The sequence below is a fragment of the Lepidochelys olivacea genome (genome assembly GCF_965140295.1).
Source record: "Lepidochelys olivacea isolate rLepOli2 genome assembly, chromosome: 3".
Lineage (NCBI taxonomy): Eukaryota > Metazoa > Chordata > Testudines > Cheloniidae > Lepidochelys > Lepidochelys olivacea.
In genome coordinates, this window is record NC_140413.1 from 210,948,884 (window position 1) to 210,975,878 (window position 26,995).

Here is a 26,995-nt window from a genome sequence, read left to right on the forward strand (position 1 = left end):
CAGGCTTATCCTATTTTGCCATATATTCAGCCTCTGTTTATTTCTGATGAACACAGCTGTTCTCAAAGCAAAACACCAAGTGGGGAAGGAGTTTTGCAAATGGATGCAGTCTGCACCCAAATACTCTCGCAGTCCCTAGCAAAATAAAACCACCGAGCTTCACTCAGCTTTAACTGCAGGCTCTGTAGCAAGTTCTGTTGGCACCTTGCCTCCCTGTTACAACTGCTCTCCGCAGACTGACTGAAGCAGCACGAGCAGCTACAGAAAGAACTAGCTAACGTGCTGACCATGGTTCTTAGTAACCACAAGCAAAATTGGCAGGTGTTCAGTGCTATCGGTACACTTTCCAACTGCCCTCACTTCATCATTACAAATTAGCTCTGTCCCTTGTTTAACTAGTAGGGCCAAATTCTGCTTTCAGTTAACTCTGGTGCAATCCCACTGAAGTCACCTAGCCGGACTCGCCTCTCACTGCTCCCAGGATCAACCAGGAATAAGTGCACTGAACTCAATGGCCCTTCATCAGCATGAGTGAGGTGAACCCATCAGAGGTCAGACTTGGTTTGTAGCCCATCCTCCCTAGCAGCCACCCTGGCCCATATTCACTGTGGCCCAGCACATGTCGCCATCAGCCCCAGTGACAAGTGGAGGTAAAACATATACCACCAAATGACTACACCCATTTGTCCCCCAGAGCAAGGGGCTAAGCAGGAAGGGAACTGTAGGGCCCAGAATCTGTTCTGTGCTTCTCCTGGGAGATCACAACTATGCACTGCCGAGGCTTGTGGTAAAGCTGCAGGCTGTCCCCTCGGTGTTTGTCTCCTGGAGCTGGAATGTTCTTGCTGGCTTCTTTGACCACCGGCAGCCTTTGTGCCTTTCCTTTGTTCTAACATCAGGCAGGTCCCTTCTGTGGCTTGGCAGGAACAACAAGAGGGAACAAATAGTCCTGTGAATCAGCTGTCTTTGTGTGCTTTGTTCGCACTCCTTCCTGCTTCCCCAAAGGGGATTTTTCTTTGAAAGAAAATACGTTCTCATGTGCTGTCCCAGATCTTTTCCATGTAACCCTTCAAAATGCACAGCCAGCTGGAGCTGTGTTTTAGAACAAATGGGCCAGATCCTCTGCTGGCCTAAATCGGCACAGCTCTGTTGAAGCCAATAAAGCTACATCACTTTGCCTGGTCCAGGAGAATACACTCTTTCATTCCTAGAAACCTTGCCCCGGAGTTACCTCTAGAGTTCAACTTGGCTCCGAAGTATTAAGGTGAGGAAAACATTCTCACTCTAGAGGCTTCAGTTCTTTGCTTCATCTTATTTTCTGTTCAGTTTTATATAACTTCCCTTCTGTTCATTTCCTTTTCTCCTGCATGTGGTGCTTCTCTTCTGCAAATTAGCTTGAATGATAACATCACTTCTCTGGAGCTGTACGGTTACATCTTCAAAGCACTTCTCAAGCAGGAAGTCATAGCATGCACAGAAGGCACCAGAAACTTTCCTTGAGCAGAGCTAGCTCACCCTGATTGCTAAAGGGCTGTGGTGTTCCGTTACTTCACTCTCTGGGTATATCTACTCTGCGATCAGAAGTCTGCAGCACTGGGTATCGACTCAGCTGATGGCCTCACGGGCCTGGGGGGCAGGGCTATAACATTGCAGTGTAGGTGTTTGGGCTCAGGCTGGATCCCGGACTCAGGGACCCTCCCCCTTGCGGGGTCTCAGTGCCCAGGCTGTACACTGCAATCGTATAGCCCCGCAAGACCGGGTCAGCTGCCCTGAGCCCGCTGCGGCCATGCTGCAGGTCTTTTCTCACAGTGTAGACGTACCTTCCGAGGCTCAGATTAGCACCTCGCTCCCTAGCCTGGCTTTGGCTCTATGTAGATTACTAGGCCTGCAGTTTTAGCAGCCTGACTCTAGAGTGTCTCTTCTGCCTGCAGCAGGAAGACCTCCCTCCTGCTGGTGCCACCATCTCTGATCCTTTTACTGCTGGGGATCTGGTGCTGAACATAAAGAAGTTGTGTGGATAAGCTCCCAAAGGAATCGTTCCAATCTTCCAGGTACAGAACAATGGTGGTCACAAAGTTATCCCTTAGGCTAGGGGGATTGTGGTGGGGCGGTGCCCCACCCCCTGGCAAAATTGGGCGACAACAGGCCAGAGTGACTGCGCAGAATGGCAGCCAATCAAAGAGGGTCTGTGGGGGAGCCAATCAGTGCAGAGTCGAGGGCAGCCAATCAGGGCCAGGCTAGGCCCTATAAAAAGGCTGCCCAGAAGCAAAGCAGTGAGTCTGTCTCAGACCTTCAGAGGTGAAGGGCTGTTTTCTGAGCTAAGGAAATAGGCAGGGCTCGGCTCGGCTCGGGCCCGTTACCTGTCAGACTGCAGGCCCTGACCAGAGAGGCCTAGAGGATGCAAGGGGTCAGAGGGGAAGTGACCCAGGAAGGATGGACAGACAAGGGGAGAGAAGGAGGGTGGAGAGGCTGCTACTAGAGGGTCCCTGGGTTGGGACCCAGAGCAGTGGGTGGGCCTGGGTCCCCCCCTGTACTGCACCTGGCATGGAGGAGTGGGCATGACAGACTGCAACCGGCCCTTGAGCAGAGGCGCTAGACTTTGGGGGTTGTGGTTGGGCACTGCGGCAGGGGTGAGTTGGAAGACTGCTGTTAACCCACCCCACCCTGGAAGGGGGTAAGGATGGACTAGGGGGCAGTGTCCTGAAGTGGATGTCGCCGAGCGGGGAGCAATGCGAGTCCGGATACCGGCACAGCAGACGACGGACGGGACACCACCAGCAGAGGGTGCTCCGCAACGGACAGCGCTAATTCCCACACGTGCCAGCAGGAGGTGCTGCATTGGTGAGTCCTGACCCTGTCACAGGGATAAAGAAGAGGAAAAAGGGGAGCTCTACCAGTGACCTGGAGGATTCTCCCTGGGATTAGGGGAGGGGATTCTGTTCTGCCTTTTGTCTTTTGGTAGAAGGTGGGGATGGGTGGGGATTGACACCATCCAACTCAGCAGCATAGACTCGGTGCCCTGTTAAATCCCCTTTGTGCTGGTCCCATCCTTGCATGCTCTTCTTCTCAGCCCACCCTCACAGAGGGATGGGTGGGGAGCCTGGCCAGCATGCACTGCGAGCTGGCAATCCATGACTGGGGTTGCGGCCCCTTTAGCCTGCCCTGAACAACACCAGTGGCTAGGTAGGTCTCCAGTCACAGCTAGGAGTAGGGTGAGCAGGAAAGTGGCATATGTTAGTAATCATGGGGTTACGGTAATGCCCCCTGGCCAACCAAGAGCAGGATCCCTTGTGCTAGATGCTGGACAAACATAGAATGAGAGACTGTCCCTGCTCCAAAGAGCTTAGAGCCTAAATAGACAGGAGAGATCCTGGCTGGGGTAAGGGCTAGAAGGTACGTGCAGAGGGATCTGGGTGATGGCACTAACCGGGGACACAAGAGCAGGGAGAGGGGGTGCTGAGGGGACGGGGAGGAGACAGGTCAGGGAGAAGGAGGTGGCAGGTATGAAGGGCAGGTGTGAGTGACCGTCAGGGACAGGGTTGACATCACTGTCTGGGGTCCCTGCTTTCGCTGCTCTGACAGCTGCTCTGCTTCAGCCTCTGCCTGGCTCCTCACTGCAAGTTCTTTGTCCAAAGCCACTTGGCTGGGGAGGTGTGGGGAGGGGACACAGCATGGGTCCTAGTGACTCCATGGGGGGAGACTCCCCTGCATAGTTTGACTCTGGAGGGTGCTGGGGGGCAGGAGTGGCCCTAACTGGGCCCCACTTTTTATAGACAGCAAGTTTAAAGCAAACAAAAGGAAGTATTTTTTTTCGTACAATGCACGGTCAACCTGTGGAACTCCTTGCCAGAGGATGTTGTGAAGGCCAAGACTATAACAGGGTTCAAAACAGAACTAGATATTGATGGACCTGTCCTCCATGAACTTGACTATTAGCCAGGAGGGGCAGGGATGGTGTCCCTAGCCTCTGTTTGCCAGATGCTGGGAATGAGTGACAGGGGATGGATCACTTGGTGATGACCTATTCTGTTCATTCCCTCTGGGGCGCCTAGCATTGGCCACTGTTAGAAGACAGGATCCTGAGCCAGATGGACCTTTGGGCCGTTCTTATGTTCTTACACCCTATCCCATTCCAGTGCAACAGTCCCAGTTTCAGCTGCTCCTGGCAGCTTCAGTCTCTGGTTGGCTGGCTGCTCCCTGCACTTACCGCTCTCTTCCTGCCCCTCAGAGGAGCCACAAGTAGCTCCCACACATCTGAGGATAAAGGGGGGGCAGATTTTCAGAAGCATCTAAGTGACTTAGGAGCACACGTCCCATTGGATGTCAATGGGATATGGTATTATATAGTCCTGCTGAAAGTCCAGGGAATGTGTGCTCCTAAGTCACAATGGGCTAGACCCACAAAGACTTAGACACTTAACTCCCATTGATCTGGGCCTTCGGCTTTTATGAAAAGCTTGTCCTCAGCCCACTAATTCGCACTTTACAGAAATAAAAAGTTTGATAACCAAAAAAAGGCTCTTTAATTTTTCTGCACAAGGTCTGTGCTCCAACGCATCAGCCCCCTGAGCCCTAACCCTGCCAAGGGTTAACCCCTGACTGGTTAACACCAAGGCTGAAAGGTGTTGAACTGCACCAGCCACAACACTTAGCTGTGCGCACATGGGGGCGTGGGGAACTAGATATCATTTCTTCAGCAACTCTGTCTGTCCTGGGGCTGTGGTAATAAAAATAAAGGAACATTGCCACCTTGTGTTCTGTAGTCGTGCCTAGCACTGCTGTTTAGGCAACAGTGTTGAAGTCCTTGTGAGCTGCCGTATTCACCATAGTCCATGCCCCACCCACTCCTTGGTGAGGAAAATGGGGAGATCATGGCCAAGATTTTCTGGGGGAGGGGGCGGCTAGTGATTTGAGAGGCCTCCATGCCCAACTTGAATTGTGTTTGAGGGGCTGGACTTTCTGAAATGGCTGGGCAGCTTCTCTCTGAAAATTCAGCCCCTTTAAGGTGTCTCAAATGGGCCACCCACAATCACTAGTCACGTCTGAAACTCTTGGCCCATGATCCAGACTGTACCCTGAGGTGAGAAATGAATGGAAGAGGAGCCATGTGTGTGCTGCTGCGGACAGTGTGAAGCCCTGTGCATCCACGCTAGGGGCTGGAATAAAGCCATGGGAACTCAGGCCCAGATCCTCAAAGGTATTTAGGTGCCTAACTCCCATTGACTTTAATTGGAATTAGGGGCCTAAAAACCTCTGAAGATCTGGACTGGAGAGCTCAGTTCTGCAACATCTGTGCACTGAGCCCCTCCAGTAATGTGTATTGAGTGGGGTGAGGGCTGCCGGCTCAACCCACTGAGCAAAGGAAGAGACAAAAAGAAGCAAGCGTAAGTGGGAGACTAATAGAACGATGAATCCCCCTCTATCCCTGCGTGTGCTGGGCACATAGTCTGGTAAATGGGCGCTGGGGGCCTGCTTACTTTGTGTGCCCCCAGAGCAGGTGGGAGTGGGCAGGGAGAGATGAGGAACGGGCAGGGGCTTGGTTCTGCCCCAGTGCACAGCCCACTGGCATGGCTGGTGTTATACTATACTGCAGGTAATGACCAGTGGCAAATTATGAACACCCCCTCCCTGAGCAAGGGGCAAACTGGGGTGGGGGGGGGACGACTGTGCCTCAGAGGTGTGTCTAGGATACTGATGACCGCCTCTCCCAGGGCTTACCCAGTCTAGCCCTGGCTGTTTGGCTTTCTCTGTATTCAAGGGTGTGCTGTTCTGTGGGACCTTCGGTGGCAGGAAAACTGAAGAATCTGCATGTGCAAGGATTCCTGGTGTCCTACATAAAGCCAGGACATGGGGCTACTCAATAAACAGTAATTTTCTGTGCTGTCTAATCAACAGCTAGGTGATGATATGGATTCAGGGGGGCTGGAACAATGCGGATAGTGGGGGTGCTGAGAACCATTGAGCCAAACTGTAAACCCTGGATACGATGGAATCCACTTCAAGCCAGGGAGCGTGACAGCCCCCCAGCTCCAACATCTTTGTATGGATTGTGGACTAAGAGGAGGATGGGAACATGGGGCCCATGAAAGCGATGGAAAGACTTGCTCACTTCCGTGGACTCTGGAGCAGGCTAGATCAGCACTTCTGGAACCTCACAGAAAATCACAGGACCATTGCTGCCTTATGAATGACACATTTTATCCACTGCCCAGTCACCTCCGTTTTACAGTGGGGGGGCGCTCTGTTAAAATCTTCACATTTGCTTAATCTTCCAATCTAAAAGTCCATCAAGCAGCTTGACAGGATAAGCCTAGATAAAATGCCAGTTAAAAATGAATGTTACTAAGCCATCCAGTGATGGCAGAATGCAGATGTTGCTACAAACAAAACCCCACTGCCTTCATTTTACAAAGTCTGGTGTAGGTCCATTCTAAGAAGACCCCTCGGTCTCTGTATAAACACTCAAAATGCATTCTCCACAGTCAGTCTCAGGGACCCACATTGAAATAAGCTCATTTTGTTCACTTTTTTTTTCTTCTTTGTGCCTCCCCCTCTTTGATGATTAGTTCAGCAGATTGTTTTAAATCCTAGGATAGAGCTGAACATCTGGCACAGAGAAGAGATGTAAACGTGGCAGGAAATGTTGCAACCTAGATCTATTGAAAGAGATGTTGTGGAATTTGTGACATTCTATACCTTGGGGGAGCACCCTGTCACCCCCATATTCCTCATTTATAGATCATTGTGATATGGCATATAAAGCAGGCCGTATGAGGTATCAGGGGAAAAGTTATGATCTGCTGAAAGTCACTGTTCTGTCTAAATATATATATCATTAATGCATATGAAGTTATGAGAATTGTGTTTTATGGTTGTCACTAAAATATGCTGTGGGTTTGGGAAGTGCCCAGAGACAAAGCCAAGGAAAGTAACCAGCATCCAGGCAGGTGTCAAACAATTGTCAACAGCCATTGTCCAGCAAGGGAACTGCAATTCAATGACTCACTTGCATAAGGCCACACCAGGGGAATTGCTGAACCTTGTCTGGGGACTCGGCAATGCCCACCAGACATGTCTGGACTTGTGTTCTGCAAGCACCTGGACTAAGGGTATAAAACAGAACACAGGGGCCCATGCCTGGCCTTTCTCCTTCCCCTACCTATGCTGCAAGCGAAAAAGACACTCAGAAGACTGAAGACTCCAACAGAGGAGATTGGCCCAGGTTTCAAGGGTGAAACCTGTGTACTATGAACTGCAATATCCAGTGGGGTGAGAAACTGCTTAATCTACATACAAAATGGGAAATGACTGCCTATGAAGGAGTACTGCAGAAAGGGATCTAGGGATCATAGTGAACCACTAGCTAAATATGCGTCAACAGTTGTTGGTTTTTTGTGTGGTTTTTTTTTTGGGGGGGTCTTAAAAAACACAAAGCAAAACATAATTCTGGGATGTATTAGCAGGAGTGTTGTAAGCAAGACAGGAGAAGTAATTCTTCCATTCTACTCTGTGCTAATTAGGCCTCAACTGGAGTATTGTGTCCAGTTCTGGGTGCTACATTTCAGGAAAGATGTGGACAAATTGGAGAAAATCCAGAGAAGAGCAACAAAAATGATTAACGGTATAGAAATCATGATCTACGAAGAAATATTGAAAAAATTGGGTTTGTTTAGTCTGGAAAAGAGAAGACTGAGAGGGGACATACCAGTTTTCAAGTACATAAAAGGTTGTTACAAGGAGGAGGGAGAAACATTGTTTTCCTTAACCTCTCAGGACAGGACAAGAAGCAATGGGCTTAAATTGCAGCAAGGGAGGTTTAGGTTGGACATTAGGGAAAAACTTCCTAGCTGTCAGGGTGGTTTAGCACTGGAATAAATTGCCCAGGGAGGTGGTGGAATCTCTGTCATTGGAGATAAAGAGCAGGTTGGACAAACACCTGTCAGGGATGGTCTAGATAATACTTAGTCCTGCCTTGAGTGCAGGGGACTGGACTAGATGACCTCTGGAGGTCCCTTCCAGTCCTACAATTCTATGATCTAGATGTTGCCCAGTCTAATAGGGTTGAGAGTTTAGACTGCGTGCTTATATTTTCTTTTCTTTTGGAAACCACTCTGACTTTTTGCCTGTCCCTTATAATCACTTGAAACAGCCCCGCTGTTGCTATATGAGACAGTGGTCTCACGGTCCCAGGCTGCTCCCCAGGGATCCCATCACAGAATTATTTACCACATTTTACATGTTTCCATTCTGGACCACCCAGGGTGGAGGTGGCTGTCTCTGAAATAGTGTTATACTCTTGTTGTACCAAGAATGTCATTCACTAAATCAGGGGTGAAAAATCATTATCAGACAGTAGCACCTCTGGGCCCTATTGTATTCAGTACCATACAAGCACTGTCCCTGCCCCCAAAGAGTTTAGTCTTATTATAACATCAGCATCATTCGTTACAGTAGCATCTATAAGTCCTAGCTGATTTGGGGGGCTTACTGGGCTAAGGGCTGTATAAAGATATTTAGTAAGAGACCGTTTCTGGCCCGAAGAGTTTATAATCTAAATAGACTCTCTAGCCCTTTGCTGGTTCATCCCTGTCATCAATGAGTTAGGACCTGATCCTACCCCACCGAAGTCACTTATCTAGGATCTGGATCAGACCCTTGTTCCTGAGAGTCAGACAAATACTCCTGGTTGCTGTGACTGGATGGTTATGATTTGTGTTCACATTCAGGTGACCAGATGTCCCAATATTAGGGACTTTGTCTTATTTAAGCAACTATACCGGCCCTCCTGGGGGAAAAACATGTCCCGATCTTTCACACTTGCTGTCTGGTCACACTAGTCACATCTAGTCTGCTAACACAGCCTGCCTTCATCACTGCTTTCTGTCTATCAGGGGCCAGCCCAGAGACCCTCTCTGTGGCATGGAGGCATTGTACAGGGACCTCCTGCTGCTGTACAGACTTGCCCCAACGTGAGCCTTAAGTGGCATATGGAGGCCTTTCTGCCTGGTCCCCACTCCGAAGGGAATCTTACCCTGAGAGTATCCACGTCCCTGAGACACGCTGTGTACTGTGGCTAAGGCAGAAGCCCCTTGGTGACGTATTGGCAGCTCCTCACTGCCTTACAGTATGAAATACCTGCGGTCTATAGGAAGAGAGCCCTTCTATGACCAGACACCCACGGGCGGTTTCTCAGCCGGTGTACAGCTCAGGCTCAGACAGGCTGTTCTCCTGCAGGATTGTCAGTGAGCCAGATGCAGCCCGCATGTCCCCTACCCTCCATTTCAAGTCATTGAGGACAATCTCTGAGCTCGCTCAGTGAAGACACTCTTGCCCATGCCATCACTAATAGCCCCACTGTTGCTATATGTGTCAGTAACCAAGATCCACCATCCTCATCGGTTCCAAACGCGGGGACATAAATATGGGGAAATACCCGTCCCAGCACTGCACAGCCCCGATCAACCATCGGCAAATGCTGCCGAATCAGGATTAGACACTGAATGTGCCAAGGCTCCGCTCGTGGATGGAATGACCTCTTCCCCCATCATGGGGGGGGTCACTTTTTCAGCTGTACAGTCTTGTACAAAGTCCATATCTGCCACTACTCCCCCGACCCCTATTGCCTTTTCTCCCTCCTCCCAGGTTGGCCTGGCCATCCTGACAGTGTTCAAAAACAATTAGTCTAGAAACCCTGGAGAGAGGTTGCTGCCAGTTTCCCATTGCTCCTATAGCCAGGGACAGGTGAACCATAATTACAGGGCCATTTATATACTGATCTGTATTGGGACTGTTTCCAGACTGGAATTACCCAGATTTTAATAAAGCCTTTTGATCATTTTCTGTTACATTTTGGCCAGCAGATAAAACTGGAAATGTTTCAATACTGCTGTTACAACATACATGTGGGCCAATTCTGCCTTATGCTCAAGCAGGAGCGTGCTAAGTGGAGTATGTACAAAGGGTACAAATTCCAGACAAAAGTCAATTTGAGTGACATGGTTTTAATATCTGGCTTCCTCCCATATTTCAGAAGAGCACATTTCACCATCAGTTGAGGGCCTTTGGCCCTCCACTAATTAAAGGGGAGTTTTGAGTAATGATGCCATTCTGACCCCTTAGTACTTTACGACTGCCATCCTGGATACTCTGGCGGTTAGAACTATGAAATGGGTCTGGGTCTGTTTTCACCCTAAAGAAGTATGAGATGAGAGCATTCCTGTGCCAAGGAGACAGGGCAGTACATCCATTGCTATGGCACTATTATTGGGGGGCATGGGGGGATTTGAAATACATTTGGCTTTGTACATTACCATTTGTTTCTCATGTTCTATCTACAGAGGCACTCAGACAAAGGGCCCAAAGCTGCCCCCCTGAAAACACCAAGAATGGGTGCAGGCCTAAATGAGGCCATTACATCAATACCACAGCAAGGTATTGGCCCCTTACTTGCCCTTGATATGCTCACAAAATCCCCTACAAGTTCAGTGGAGTTTCTGTACAAAATAATTAACAGCAGGATAACTTAATCAATACCTATCCCTTATAAAGTAGGCCCTTATCTCCCTGTGACTTTCCGTGGGAATTGGGTGCCTTTCTCCTAAGGCACTTCTGAAAGCCCCATCTACAATGATTTTCATCTTCAAAATGACTTGACATTAATTAACCTGGATGCACCCTGCCGAGTCTATTTAGGGCCCAACCTCTCAAAGACCTAGGCATGTGTTTAACTTTATGCCCTAGAATAGTGCCATGGATTTCAGTAAAACTGCTCACAAACCAGACATATACACTATTCTAGGCAGGATCAGAGCCATAACGCTTTCTGAAGACATATCCAAGCAGAGCTACTATGAAAAATACATATGGAAAAGCAAAGATACCCAAAACTTTTATTTAATAATGCATAATAAATAAATGACAGAAAAGGAAGAGCAACATTCAGAAAATTCAGATAACTAAAGTGCTTTTAGACAAAAATATAAAAAGACCAAGAAACAGATCTGACATTAACACTGTTTTATGGACATTTAAGAATTACAAAATAGTCTCCTATGACAATTCACAAAATAGCATAAAATTTCTTAGGGGTGCTATGGCTTGATTTTCATAAAGGTGTGAGTTCTTTTATGCATAGTATATCAAATAACATTCAAAAGCATAGAAAATTATTGCATAAAATATCCCCCCCATATCCCCCCGCACGCACAATACAAGTTCTAAGTAAAATACACAGTGTAATTCATTTATAAGGCTGTATTGACTGATACACAGCTCCTCAGCTGGTGTAAACTGGCCTGGCTCTCTTGAAGTCAATGGCACTATGTCAACTTACAAGAGCTGAAAAACTGATCCACAGTTTTTAAGAATACCTTCTGCTTCTTCTTGAGGCCGAACAGTTGCATATTTTAAACACCGAGAATTGCCATGTTGGTGCTTACCCAGTACATCACAGTAAACGTTGGAATGTAACTTTGGAAATAAGGGTTCTGTTAAGTCCTGCACCGTCTTTTCGCCAAACAGGGTCCAGAAGGAATAACTCCACTCTCAGTCATGGTCCTGTTTAGCTGGCAGAAGTGTCTTTCAGTTGCTTGTGTTACAGAATGAAAGGGAGGTTTTCCTGATTTATCACTAGAGCTGCCCAAAAACCAGTGACATTTTCACACCAACATTTTAAAACCTTCCCCTCAGCCCTGTTTATTACAAACAAACAGCTTTAAAGTTGTGGGGGAGGGAATCTTGGCTGGATCCAGTTTTAAAATGTCTCATATTCATGTAAAATTGTGTATTAATTGTTTGAAAAAATAATGAATAAATAGTCCTATCTTTCCAAAGTGTTAAGGGGGCTCATTTTCCTAACACCCCGCCCTTCCCCTGCTCCCTGAGTTTAGTGGTCATTGTCCTTCCCATCTGTCTGGAGGTCTCCTTTGAGACATTGCCTCAAAGCGCTCCTGTTCTCTTGCTTTGCTGTGCTAGAAAGGTCAATCGCTGTATCTTCTGAATTGTCCATAGAGCTGAGTTTGTCACCAGAGCTTCTCTGGTGATCTGCTGGCTTCATTTTTAATTCCTCCTCAGGACCTTCCAATCGCCAGCTGCCTGTCATCTTCTCCTCACTCTCTGGCTTTCTTGTAACATCCATGGATTTTTTATGCATCCCTTCAAGAATGAAGAAGAGTAAGTAAATATAACACATTGCTTAAATCCACCTGGGACAACTGAGAGCATTGTGCCTACTAACTAATTCAAACACACCCGGCTCAGCTGTTACCTTGTCCTCCTCTTCTCCCCTCATTTGTCTATGTCTTCCCTTAGGGACAGATCCAAAGCCCAGTGAAGTCAGCAGAAAGATTCCATCTGACGGCAATGAGTTTGGGTGCCTCGGTTGCCTATTGTCTAAATCCTAGATTGCGAGTTCTCTGGGGTCTAGGGTCTATTATTGGCATGTAAGTAGGCAGTGAGATAGGGCTCTATTCCTTACCTGTGTCTCTACAGCACGACATCAACATGATAAATTAAGCACCTATTCAAACATTCACTTAAGCATGGGCTTAAGTTTAAGTTACACTTAAGTTAACTTTAAATTAAATATGTGCATAAGTATTTCCCTGACTCCGGGCTAAAATCATAACAACTAACAATAACAGTATATTATTACTGTATAGCAATAAAAGGGTCACCCACTCTAATCTGTTCGTTAACACATCCTTTTCAAAACACTTTAACACAGACTCTGAAAATTACCACCTAAGGATTTGTGGTTTACTTTAAATCCCCCTCACCCAAAAAAAAAAAAAAAAAAAAAAAGACTGGCATGTTTGTAAGGAAGGGAAAGGCTGAGATTTGTAACAGTTTTCAATATAAAGCATGTCAGGCTCTCCCTAGCTACCTGGCTGTTCCCTCTTAGCAGGGCATACCCCACCCTGGACGAGGTGCTGTCTTACCAAGCAGCCAAGGAGCGCAGGAGCCCACCAGCCCACTTTTGGCTGAGTTGATGATTGACTCAGGGAGAGGGATGGAGTGCCTCACCATGGCCCCATAGAGACCGTACTCGGCCATGACACTGCTCCTGCCCCAGCACTTCTCACGCTTCCTCCACTTGGCTCTTCGGTTCTGAAACCAGACCTGGGGGCCCAGGGGAGATCGGGGGGGGAGATCCGGGGAGGGGGCATGTGTGTGGGTTGGGGTTTGTACAGGGGCATGTGTGATTATATCCAGAAGGTGTTCGGGGAGGGGGGCGGGGTCCAGGTGTGCATATGTGTGAATGTGTGTGTTGGAGAGCGTGTTGGGGTGGGGAGGGATTGAGAGAGAGAGAGAGAGAGAGAGAGACCATTACATGAGGTTTATCGTGACTGGACAGGATCTTTAGATCTAGGCCTGTGCTGGGGATCCCTACTCAGATGTTTCCCCAGCAGCTGTCCAGAGGGAGTCAGTGAACACGAACCCCCCCCCCCCCCCGAGCAGCTGCCTGCATGGCCATCTCCTCTGTGCTGGGCACACGGGAAATCTTTTACACCCCCCAGAAAAGGCGGCCTCCCCTCAGCCATTGTACACAGACAAGGGCTCTCAGGCAGTGAGTCCCTGTTCCACCCCCCCCACACACCTTGTGTCTGCAGCCCCAAAGGGTGGCCATCGAAAAGGGCTGATTATAACTAGTCCTGGCTCCTGTCCAACTGTCCTGCTCTTAAGGGCATCAGTAGCAAAAACTCAGGGCCCACTCTAGCTATGTTGGTCATTGAAGTAACCGGGCCACTTGAGGATAGGCGGGAAGATTTGGCCCAGTCTCTGTTGAACTAGGGTCCGAAGCAGTGGGCTCCGGCACAGAGCCCAGCCAGGTGTCTAGGGCAGGGGGGGCAGAGAGCTGTGGGTGCTGGGCATGGAGTGTATTCGCCTTGTGCACTTCGCTCTCGGGGTGGGCAGGGGACCGCAGAGACAGCCAAGACAGCCCGGCGCTGGGACTGGCTCCCTACCTGGATCCTGTCCTCCGGCAGCTCTGTTTTCATAGCTAGCATTTCCCGGGCGTACACATCTGGGTAATGAGCGTCATTGAAAGCCTTTTCCAACTCCTCCAGCTGGTGAGCAGTAAACACCGTCCTGGGGAAGGAACAAACAGTTACTGGCCACCCGGGGAGCCCCAGTAGCTCCTGCAGGGGCCCCCGGGCACTCCCCCAGGGCGAGGTCTACAATGACTCTGGCCTGCAATCAGGTCTGAGTCTGGTCCTGTTTACACAGGATTTGCCACTGAGCCGCAGGAGAGTTTTATTCCTAGGCAGGGCAGCTTTGCTCCTGTCTCTCAGCCCTGCTAATTCTTGTGAAAAGCCCTTTGGCTGCCCATTACTAACACTAGTTAGAATAAACATGGCTTCAGTCCCACCCCTGCGGCCACATCAGTCACGTTGCCATAAGCCGTAGTGTAGACATGGTCGAGCCCTGAACCAGTACCAGGCCCGCGGTGCTGGAGGACAGGCAAGCCCAGGCAATGCCATGATCCCAGGGGATCCGTGCTGTGAAGAGCAGGGCCAGGGCTCCCCCAAGGCCCAGCCCGCTGCCCCTAGCTGAGCGGGTACCTATGCCGGCGCTTCTTCCTCTTGATCTGGGAAGTCGGCGTCTTCAGCTCGCCCTTGTCCCCGGACAGGCTGTCCTCGTCTGTGCGCAGCGGGAGGGAAAGGACATTCAGCGAGCGCCGTGGGGAGGGGAGGCAGGCCCGAGGCTCAGAGGGAAGCACCCAGGGGTGACGGGCTGAGAAGCTGGCTGGGACCAGGCTGAGCTCGCTCCTCCCACCCCGAGCACAGCCCCGGGGAGTGGGGCGCGTCTCGCCCAGCGGTCGGCGGGCCCAGGCCGGGCGGTTCAGCACCACGAGGGCGGACAGCGCCGGGCCCGGTTACACCGGGTGCGTCGCGGCTGCGGAGCTCGGCCCGCGGCGGCTCTGGCCGGTCCGGGGTCAGGCGCTGGGGCTGGCTTGGGGGGCGCCCCGGGCTCTGGAGGGGGACCCCGGGGCAGGGCCCGACTGGGGAAGGGGGAGAGCCCGGGGCAGGGCCCGGCTGGGGAAGGGGGAGAGCCCGGGGCAGGGCCCGGCTGGGGAAGGGGGAGAGCCCGGGGCAGGGCCCGACTGGGGAAGGGGGAGAGCCCGGGGCAGGGCCCGGCTGGGGAGGGCGATCCTGGGCAGGGCCCGGCTGGGGAGGGCGATCCTGGGCAGGGCCCGGCTGGGGACGGGGATCCTGGGCAGGGCGCGCCCCGGGAGCAGCGGGGCAGGGCAGGGCCCTTACCCGAGACGCTGTCCTGGCGCCCGCCGGCGGGCGGCCCGGGGTGCCGGTGCAGCTCCGGCCGGGGCTGCAGGAAGGGGACGTGCGCCGGCAGCAGGCAGGGGGCTCCGGCCGGGGGCGGCGCCGCGAAGCCGCAGAGGAAGCCCAAGCCCAGGGGCAGGGAGCCGCCGCTCAGAGACACCCCCCCAAGTCCGGCCCCGGCGCCCTCGCATCCCGCGCCGGCCACGGGGGCGGCCGGCGGCTGCAGCTCGGCCTCCAGCCCCAGCAGGTCGGTGATGGCGAAGCCCTTGGAGCGCAGGGCCGGGGCGCCCAGTCGGGCCGCCTTCTCGCTGGCAGCGCTGGGCACCAGCGCCTTCCCCTTGGCTCTGCCCTCGGCGGGCTCCTCCCGGCCTGTCATGCTGGCCGCTGCCTCCCCAGGATGGACGGGGGCAGAGCCTCCCCGGAGCCTTTTATCCCGCTGCCCGGCTCCAATCAGCTCCGGGCAGGGCCCCGCCGCCGCAGGGGGGCCGGGGAGGGGGCGGGCCTGGCTCCCAATCCCAGGGGATTAATTGCCACCGAGGCCCCCAGAAGCCCACCCCGCTCCCCCGCGGGCGCTGCTGCTCCAGCGGACACGGTTCACGGCGCCCAGCCGCTGCCCCGTGGGCTCGCTCCGCGCAGCGCAGCCTGGCCCGTGCGCCCGGGGCGCGCAGGGCACTGGCCAGGCTCGGCTGGCGGAGCGCCCGGCCCTGGCCGGGGAGTTGGTGCCCCCCGGGGGCTGCCCAGGCTGCGCTCTAGCGCCTCGCCCCGCCGGGTGCCCGTCTGTGTCCGACACAGGCTACCTGGCGAGCGACACAGACCTGCACAGCTCGGTCCGGCCCGCCTCGCTTTCCGGGCCCCGTCGGACAAGGCGGATCCAGAGCCCGTGAGTTTCACACCCCCTGCCGAAGCGCCACAGCCTGGGGGATTCTGGGAAGCGGGGGGCGGGGGGGAAATCGGTTTAGCAAGGAAAGTTTTGTTCCGTCCTTTCCCGTGGAAAACTGAGCTCGGGCACTCGCTGCGCCGCGGGCCCTTCCAAGGAGCAAGTTGCCGCTCAGGGAGGCGGAGATGGGCTCGCGTCCTGCCCTTGGCACTGGCAGGGTCTCTGGGGCACTACAGGAGAAACGGTGGCTCCTTCTGCAGCCTCGTGGCTGGGTACAAGAAAGAAGGCGCATACAGTGGCCATACACGAGCCCAATTCGCCCCCCGCCCCAGTGCAACTTTATGGTTTCGCAGCATTGAACCTGGCCCTGCTAAAACCGTGTGAGGCGGTTGCTCGCCCTAAAGGAACTGGGAATTCTCGTGTCTAGCCCTAGCCACGTTCTGAAAGGGGGATTCAGTCATTTGTTCCTCTGAGTCCAGATCTTGCACCTGGATTGCAATTCCTTGCTTCAGCTGTTTATGCAAACCATTTCCAAACAGCTTACAGCAAGTGCTTTAAAGCAGATCTCTTTTTGATTTGGTCCTTTTCTGCTAAACATGCAGATTAAACAAGGGTCTTCTGATAAAGATAATTACAAGGGGACAACGTATTAACTTTACGTTATTAAAGAAAGACCCAAATCTCCCGTTGCAAGCTGTTCCTGGGATTAGCAAAACAATAACTTTCATTTGGGATAATTGTAATTTGAATTGCTGGGGCTTTCTGGGTTTGCTTTGGACGATTAGGAGGTTTTCTCCTTGGACCGAAAGCAATCCCGACATTTCTTTTAGACACCAAGTTAGACAGGTGTGAAGAAAGGACAGGAAGGGGTTTCCTCACTCGGGCTTCTGACCAACAAATAGAGCCGTCTACAATTTTATTATCAGCTTTTCCACACATACAGCCCCATCCCCACCTCAATCAGGCAGAAATTAAATGCAGTACAATTGTTTCTTGTGTTTAAACAGTCGGGGACCATGGTCATGGGCGACTTTATAAAACCCTGGCCAGACAAAGCAGGGAGGTGGGTCGGTAGATGCCCGGTGGGTAGGGAGATGCCCATACACCATTATTCCCATTAAACGAAATCTCAGTGAAAGGCTTCCACGAACACAGAATTTGCCCCAAACGTGTTTGTTCTGAGTTGCGTTTCGCACGTCAGTTATCTCCGGCTGTTCGGGGCATTTCTAACCCGTGTCCCAGTCCGGAGTGGCGCCCACCCCGAGTACAGCAGGGCTGTCACGCTTTAATTCGGATCGATCGCGGCTCCAGCCAAGAGCCACACCAATAGATCACATATAGGTCAGAACCCAGGGGACTTACATTCCTCACGTTCACTTTCCCAGTTTTGCTGCAGTTTTGCTGGACGAAGAGACTTTCACTGCGAGCCAGGGAGCAAATCTGCCGGAGTAATTAGAAGCAGTAATCCGGCCTCCGCCCACAGCAAATTTCCTGTCCCACCAGATATTAGTGGATAAAACCCTAATTTTTGACGTCGCACCCGAATCAGTTTAATTTCAGCAGTTTACGGGGAGGCTGAGCGGCTCCTGGGGATGATGAAGCCTTAAATATGCATATGGCCAAGTCATTTGGAAAGTTGGGGGATAACACGTAGATAATTGCTCCTAATCAGTTTATGAACCATAAAAGCTCCAGCCCGAGAGAAAGCCGCTAGATGGAGGAGTAGAAATAGAGTTTAAATCTCCGGCCCTCTGGAGAGCGGCGATTAACCCCCCCCCCCCCACACACACACACACAGGGGTCCTGCCTCCTGGCCACACGGCACTGGGAGCGAGGAAAAGCAACGCTGCACACACGCTCCCTGGCTCTGTGACTCTAGAGACCTGCCCCGCTAGGCACGGTGCACACCTAACACCCGCGCGCTGTGCACCCCTATTACCGGCATGCCTTGCACACCTAGCACCTGCATGTCTTGCACCCGCGCGCTGTGCACCCCTATTACCGGCATGCCTTGCACACCTAGCACCTGCATGTCTTGCACCCGCGCGCTGTGCACCCCATTACCTGGGCACCTTGCACACCTAACAGCCCTGCGCTTTGCACACCTAACACCCATGCACTGTACACACCTAATACCTGCACGATTCGCACACCTAACAGCCGTGCGCTTTGCACACCCATTGGATTATGCGCACCCACGCCCTCTATGCAGAGCAGAAATCAAGGGTTCCCGACTGAGCCCTTTGACAATAAATCAGGTAAAGGCTATCTTGATATATGCTCATCAGAGAGGATGATCCGGGATTAAACTAATCAGTAAATGTTTCTCTGCTCATTATTTTCCAGAGAAGATTTCCAGGCGATTCTCCGACGCCAAAAGATTATTAATCCCGTAAAGAGCAGAACATCAAACATCGCTCCTCGCTCTGATCCCCCCCCCCCGCGCCCCGCGAGCAAAGGCGGGGCCCCCGGGCAGCTCCCGTGTCTGCGGGGCCCAGGCCCCGCGCGCAGCCCCAGGTCTCCTGGGAGCCAGGTTCCAGAGCGCTCTGGCCACACTCCTCCCACCCCGGCCCCCCGGCCCCGGGCCCTGGCCCGCTCACACCTGCCTCGCGGACCCCAGCTCCGATCAGCCCCGGGACACGTCCCTGGCATCGGCTTAACCCCGGCCTGGGGGACAGAGCCTTCGATCCCCACCAGAGGAAGGGACCCTGCCTTGGCTGGGACCCCAGGCTCCCTGCGGCTGCAGCGCGGCTCTGGCCACCCCCCGGCCCCGGCCCGTCTCTGTCCTGCCCCCCGGCTCAGAGAGAGGTTTCCCTCGCTGCCCTTTGGAGGAGCAGGGGCTGGTGTGATTCTCTGTCGCCTTCCCATGCCAGTCCCTGGGGCCAGCGGGAGGTGCCTCTCTGAGCCTCTCCTCGGCGCCTCTCTGAGCCTCTCCTCGGCGCACTGGCTCCTCCCCAGCTTGGGACCAGGCTCCTTGTTATCCACATCAACTCCAGCCCCTCTTCGGGGCTCGCTGGGCGCGCAGGCTGGGGGACGTCTCCGGCAAGGCGCTCCGGAGCCTAGTCAGGCGCTGGGCGAAAAGGCATCGCGGGAAGAACTGCGGCGGCCGGCTTGCGAACCAGGACATTCCTCGTCCGGACCGCCACCACAGCCGGGGCCAGTCGGTCTGTTAGCCGGACCCCTGGCTCCATTTGGGACTAGCCCGTGCGGTCAGGTTGACAGTCTGACTACGCTGCCAGGGCATCTGTTGGCCATGATGTGGCTGGCTGACTTTCAATGGGAATTTAAATCAGCACCTTTGATTCTAGTTCCTACTTTCTTTGGCTTGCAAATAGCCAGGTAACATCAAGGACTGACTTCCAGCTGCTCTTATTTTTAAATCTCTTGATTCCTTGTTTTCAGTCTCAGTTAAATACCACTTGCCCTCCCACAAATATAAAAAATTATAACTTTGGAAATATCTTCACTGGCCTGGAAATTACCTTATGCATGAATCTGGGAGGCTGGATGAAAGAATAGATAGATATTGGACGGGATGATTTAGGGGATTAGTAACAGGACAAGGAAGCGTTCACCTCCAAGACCGTCTAGATCAGAACCAGGGCAGTACCCACTGACAGCTCCTTGTTGGCCCGTGCGAAATGAGCTGGTGGGACTAGCCCAAGTCCTTGGGAAGAGACAGCCAGCTAAATAGCCACCATTCTCCGCAGAGAAGGCAAAGCCCGGATCCATATGGAGTCTAAAGGTAACGCCAGGCCTGAGCCGTGGCTCTTTTCCGCGCCGTTGCTGCAAACAGGACTGCCATGGGGAAGTTTGAGATTAAGCCAGAGACAGGAAAGGATGTGCACTATGGTCTAACAAAGCCACGCCTTGGTGGCTGCTAGGTACCAGATGATGGACGGCTGACTGTCATGAGTGGCCATGGCCCATCACCCCCAGACCATGATCTGAACCCTAGAGCATCTTGCTGAAATCATATAATGATCCTTGCTGCAGAAAACAGTGTCAGAGGAGAGGGGAGAATCCCTGACCTGTAATTCTGCTTCCCCGAGGACACCATGCTGTCTGGGTCCCTGCTCTTGGATCTCAGCTCCCCTGCCATGAGACCCACCCGCCCCTCACCATCCATGCTCTTTGGATCTTTAGGGCACCCGCATTTCAGCCCCATTCTGAAATCAGCTGCCATTGCCTTCTAGCCCTCTTCTGAAACTCCTCGGTGAGTGGGAAACACAGAGCTTCCCGCGTTCTCCCTGGGGGAGCCGGACCAGCACCCTGGGAGAGGGAGCTGGGCCACACAGGGATCTCTGCCTTACCAACAAGTCGACAGTGTAAGAGCCACCACAGTTCAGTGACGTGAGCCGAGGGGCACCCACGCTGCAGACTGGCAAACCATCGAGAACTCTGGGCCCCGCAGGCCCTGCAAAGCTTTGAGCGGCTGCCTGCGGGAAGCTTTGAGAGGTGATGAGGCCTAGTGGAGAGCTACTAGCCTGAGACTCAGGTTACCTTGTTCTTCTTCCAGCTCTGCCACTGACTTGCTGTGTGACCTTGGGCAAATCACGTCACTGCTCCATGCCTCAGTTTCCCCATCTGTAAAAGAGGGATGTTATGAAGGTTCCTTTTCTCCCACCCTCTGTCTGTGTAGCATGTAAGATCTTTGGGGCAGGGACTGTCTCTTGCTATGTGCACGTACAGCATCGAGCGCCATGGACTCAGATCTTGGATGGGACTTTTAGGTCACAATGCTACTACGGTTTCACTGAGAGCAGCAAAGAGTCCTGTGGCACCTTATAGACTAACAGACGTATTGGAGCCTAAGCTTTCGTGGGTGAATCCCCACTTCGTCGGATGCATGCTCATTTCGTTGTCCCTCTCGGAAGCATTTCTTCACTCTCCTATCAGTGCTCTTCGTTTATCATATCTATCAGCTGTTCCATTCCAGTTGGTTTATTTCTGGTACGTGATGGCCGAGCCCACACACGGGGCCCAGCCCAGGCAATTTGATTAAAATAGTGAAGCACACGCAATACGATTCCTCGTGCACTCTTGTAGCACAGACCGTCCTCAGCTCACTCACACCAGTGGGAGGGAAGAGGAAATTCTTCCATTGCCAACCTGCTCACACCCACCTCTGACCTCAACCCAGTCTCCTAACTCCAGGGACAGTAGCTGAGCCATGCCCTGAAAGCCAACTCACCCAAACGCTGTCACACCGGCCAAGGGGCAGGAGGAGGGAATTCCCGGGACAAGGATTCTTTACTGCACAGGCCCTTGAGATGCACAGGTGGGGAAAATTTGCCACCTGTGCATCTGGCCACCATCTCTCCGGATCTCGGGACCGTTCTAAGCACCTGCAAAGCACCCAGCCCACCAGCAGCGGTGGGTGAGCCCCGTCAGCAGGGGAAGTGCCTAGAGTAAGGGAGAGGGGGAGATTAACTTATTGTCCCAAAGCCATTGTTCTCTGGGTTTTATCGTCACGACTTCTCTGCACTGCACTAGGGGGACCCAGAACTGAGCAATCACAATAATAATAATAAAATACTGCAACTAAGTAGCAGCCCATCAAAGAGCTTATTACTAACGTTAACGCTCAAAAGCACAGCGCTGCTGTGTTAATAAATGCTAGTGTAGTAGGGCCAGCCGACCAGTGCTAAGGCCAGCTGCGGACGGCTGTGCCAAGGGGATTTTAAGTGAATCCAGAACCATTTGGACACAACTCTGGTTTCCACCCACACCATCCAGTACAAGTATTTGACAAACCTGTCCGGGATGGTTCAGGTACACTCAGCCCTGCCCCTGCACCAAGGGATGGACTAGATGCCTTGCATGGTCCCTTCCAGCCCTACATTTCTAGGATTCTTTGACTCTAAGTTAGAGCAACCTTCTGGCTGCTCTAATGTGTGACATTGCCAGCAGCTCCAAAGAGCTGTGGTAGGATCCAGGGATCGGCCATGCTGCTGTTCCCGAGCCACACTCCCTGTGCAAGGAGTAAGCTGTCTCCAGGGCAACTTTCACTGGTGAAACAGCATATGACAGCCGTGACTTAGCCCAGGCTGTGGCCTGTACCTTCTGGTTAAGGTAAAAGGTTATAGGACAGCCGTGTGTGTGCAAGGGTGCATGTGAGTGAGAGTATGTAAAACATGCAGGGTTGGCAGCCACAGAGAGACCGTTAACAATCCTGTGTCCGCTAGTTCTAGGATAAAATTCTTTCAAATGTCCTACCAAGCGGGCAATTCTTGGCCACGTTGTTACTGCTTCTGTAGCATTCAGTGTTGGAGATCACAGCCTGTAACTGGCTGGAGATGAGCTGCGCACTACGCCGTGAACTAGCCACAAATAGCAACAGGGAAAGCTCAGTCCTAGTCTTTTTGTGACAGCAAAACTCCCTCCCTGATTGCAGCCTAGTGCCTGTTCCATAGCTACTGGCTTTGTTCCTTAAAGCAGACAATTGGCTCTTGAACACAGACAGACAAGCAGACACGGAAAAGCAAGTGTGGAATTTTCAGAGGTGCTCAGCATTGGCCTAGGTCTGCTCCCACTGTAGACAATGGGAGGGCAATTGAATTTCAGCCATTATAGAAGATGAAACATGGGTGATACTTAAATACATGGCAAAAAGGCTTCACTCCAAACACCACTCTGCAAGCGTTGCAGAGGGGTCCACTTAAAGTTCATTCCCATGATGCAAAAACACATCTGTCTCATATTAAATGTTAGCTGGAGACATATTAAATTGGTCTTGATAAAAATCTAGTGGGAGTTCTAATTCTGCATCAGTGAGTTATTTCCCCCCTTATCTTCAGCATGCCCACTAGACATCCCTGCTAATTCCTGCTAATAGATTTCTTTCTTAAGGCGTTTGATTAAAAACAGAAGAGCAGTCATGATTTAAATGGACTTTAAGAGCAAACCATGTGTTGATACACAGGACTTTTACATCTGGAGTGTCACAGATTAATCAAACTGCTGGAAAGTGCAGTAATAAGACAGCTGTCACAGCAGTCCTGAGTAGATCTCCTAATTAACTCCTAGCAGAAAACAGGACAAACAAATGAACATCCAGCCATCACACCTAACCTGGAAAAGAAAAAAAGAACCCAAAGAATGGTATTTATTTATTTAGATGTATAAAGGGAAGAAATAGGTGTCTATTTCACACTCTGGATGTTGCGAACAATTATTTGTAATCACAAGAGAAACTGGATGCAATCCAGCTGGGTGATAGTGTGGTCCAGTGCTATTAAATCAACAGGGCTGCTCCCAGTGCATAAAGGTAAGTACGTGCACAAGCTTTTTCAGTAAAACGCAGCAATGGCTGAAGTGTTAAATACCTTTTTTGTTTCAATTTTCACAAAAAGATTAGCAGAGATCAGATGACTAAGATAGTGAACATCAATGTAAATGGGGTAGGATTTGAAGCTGAACTAGGAAAAGAACATGTTAAGAATTACTTAGACAAGTCAGCAGGGCCAGATGAAATACCTTCTGGAATATTTAAGGAACTGGCTGAACAGATCCCTGAGCCATTAGGGATTATCTTTGAGAACTTGTGGAGGACAGGAGAGATCCCAGAGGACTGGAAAAGGGCAAATATAGTACCTATCTAAGGACAACCCAGGGAATTATAGACCAGTCATCTTAACTTTGGTGCCCAGAAAGATAATGGAGCAAATCAAACAATTAATTTTTCAGCACCTAGAAGAAAATAAGGTAATAAGTAACAATCAACATGGACAAATCATGTCAAATCAACCTAATATCCTTCTTTGGCAGGCTAACAAGCCTTGTGGATGGGGGGAAGGTGTAGATGCACTATAGCTTGACTTTAGTAAGGCTTTTGATATTGTCTCACATGGCCTTCTCATAAACAAACTAGGGAAATACAGCCTAGACCTAGATGAACCTTCAATAAGGTAGGTGCACAACTGGCTAAAAAAAACATACTCAGAGAGTAGTTATCAATGGTTCACAATCAGATTGGAAGGGCATGTTTACTAGGGTCCTGCTGGGATCTGCCTTGGGTCCAGTTCGTTCCATATCTTCATCAATGATCTAGATAATGGCATAGAGAGCACACTTTATAACATTTGCAGATAACACCAAGCTGGGAAGGGTTGCAAGTGCTTTGGAGGATAGGGTTAAAATTCAAAATGAAGCTGAAAACTGGAGAAATTGTCTGAATTAAATAGGATGAAATTCAGTGAGGACAAATGCAAAGTACTACACTTAAGAAAGACTAATCAGTTGCACAAATACAAAATGGGAAATGACTGCCTAGGAAGGAGTATTGTGGAAAGGGATCTGGAGGTCAAAGTGGATCACAAGCTAAATATGAATCAACGGTGTAACACTATTGCAAAAAAATCGAACATCATTCTGGGATGTATTAGCAGGAGTGTTGTAAACAGGACACAAGAAGTAATTCTTCCACTTTACTCTGTGCTAATAAGGCCTCAATTGGAGTATGGTGTCCAGTTCTGAGTGCCACACTTCAGGAAAGATGTGGACAAATTGGAGAAAGTCCAGAGGAGAGCAACAAAAATGAAGAAAGGTCTAGAAAACATGATCTACAAGGAAAGACTGAAAAAGTTGGGTTTGTGTAGTCTGGAGAAGAGAAGAGAGATGGTGGGGGGAATGGTAATAGTCTTCAAGTACGTAAAAGTTTGTTGTAAAGAGGAGGGTGATAAATTGTTCTCCTTAACGACTGGGGGTAGGATAAGATGCCGTGGGCTTAAATTGCAGCAAGGGCGGTTTAGGTTGGACATTAGGAAAAGCTTCCTAACTGTCAGGGTAGTTAAGCACTGAAACAAATTACCTAGGGAGGTTGTGAAATCTCCATCACGGGAAGCTTTTAAGGGCAGGCTAGACAAACACCTGTGCAGGCTGGTGTAGAGAATACTCAGGGAATGTCTACACATAACCCGATACAGTGGCACAGCCGACAGGGGGGCTTCTCCACCTCCCCGAGAGGTGGGAGTCAGGTTAACGGGAGGATTCTCTCTAGCGCTGTCTGCACCTGGGGTTAGGCTGGTTTCAGTGTGTCGCTCGGGGTGTGGATTTCACACCCCGGAGTGACAAGATTAGATGACATATCGAGGTCCCTTCCAGTTCTACATTTCTCTGATTCTGTGATCTGGGCCTTAAGGCTACATCCACAAAGGGACTTAGGTGCTTAACTGCAACATTATTCCAACTAGAAAAGAAGGACTTGTGGCACCTTAGAGACTAACCAATTTATCTGAGCATGAGCTTTTGTGAGCTACAGCTCACTTCATCGGATGCATACCGTGGAAACTGCAGCAGACTTTATATACACACAGAGACCATGAAACAATACCTCCTCCCACCCCACTGTCCTGCTGGTAATAGCTTATATAAAGTGATCGTCAAGTTGGGCCATTTCCAGCACAAATCCAGGTTTTCTCACCCTCCGCCCCCCCCCCCCCCAAACTCACTCTCCTGCTGATAATAGCCCATCCAAAGTGACCACTCTCTTCACAATGTGTATGATAATCAAGGTGGGCCATTTCCTGCATAAATCCAGGTTCTCTCACTCCCTCACCCCCCTCCAAAAACCACACAAACAAACTCACTCTCCTGCTGGTAATAGCTTATCCAAAGTGACCACTCTCCCTACAATTAATCCAACTGCCACTTAAGTCCAATATTTAGGCACCAATGAGACCTTCAAAACCCCCGCTCAGCTGCCACCTGGCATTGTAGGTGCCAAAGTTCCCTCGGTGCCTGAGTTTCTGCCGGCGTAGTCTGATCGGCACCTGCGGTTCTGTCGGTGGGCATGCACACACCTGTATGGCTTCTCAAATTTGGCACCCCCTACCTAGCTCACCTGCAGGGCCTGACCGGGCAGGTGTTCTCAGAACACACCTGTGTGGCTGCAGCCCTTAGTTCTTTTGCTCAAGCAGCAAAGGCCTTGTGCTTTTGATGCTGTAGATCCCAGCTTCAAATCCCACATCCCTAAGTTTACACTTGTGTTTTAGGCTGCTTGGGTATTTCACCAGCATCCATGCTTCAAACCTAAGGCAGAGCTGCTCAGAGTCGGTGTTACAGCGAGCTGTGGTGTTCGCCCAGGCTTATGGGGGAGTAGGATTCACATTCAGCAGTACATTTTCCATCACAGAGTCTGTGCTAGCCGGTAAGTTACAGATGTGACATGGCACAGACCACCATAACAGACTGCACTCTTCCCTGGCTTCTAAAAAACACACGCATTTCCCTCCTAATGTAACTGACAGTTACTGCGGACCTGATCCCGAGCTCTCTGAAGTCAGTGCACAGACTCCACTGACTTCCGGGGGCTTTGGATCAGGCCCTAAAGCTCTTGTAAATATAGTTAGTGGAAAAACTAGCTCGCTTCAGGCTTAGTTATCATTTGTGCTAGCTTACAGCTCATTAGAGCTAATTGCAATGACTGTAAGAGCTGTGTCTATGGGAGTGCTTGGAAAGTCTGGGGCACAAGGCAGAACTGGGCTGAGGATATCCAACTGTGAGCAGTCGCAAACTAGCTGAAAGACTGTCCACTTCAATTACCTCCACAACAGAGCTATTCTTTTACTGCAGTATGCTTGTCCGATTACCTTATTTTATTATTTTTGATCACTCCTCCAAAATGTGCTAATTAAACAGAAATCATCAAGTCAATTAGAGAAACTCTCATTAAAGCAAAAAAAATACAAGCAGGAGAGATATGGCTGGGAGGCTCCCAGCCACATACAATAGCTGCCAAATTCATTAAATCCACATCCTCAGAAGAAGCAATGTACATCTTCCCTTTCCGGCCCAGATTCCTAAAATACAACTTTCTAAGCACCAGAGTCACATTTCTTCC

General features: G+C 50.9%; 1 protein-coding gene across 1 annotated transcript; it reads right to left on the reverse strand.

The window, feature by feature from the left end:
* Positions 1–11,830: 11,830 nt before the first annotated feature.
* On the reverse strand, positions 11,831–15,656 carry VSX1 (visual system homeobox 1). Its single transcript, XM_084623331.1, has 5 exons — positions 15,258–15,656; positions 14,559–14,637; positions 13,962–14,085; positions 12,936–13,116; positions 11,831–12,150 (listed from the first exon to the last, which is right to left on the reverse strand). The coding sequence occupies exons 1-5, from the start codon at positions 15,649–15,651 to the stop codon at positions 11,882–11,884; spliced, it is 1,047 nt and encodes a 348-aa protein (XP_084479457.1). The 5' UTR covers positions 15,652–15,656; the 3' UTR covers positions 11,831–11,881.
* Positions 15,657–26,995: the final 11,339 nt, after the last annotated feature.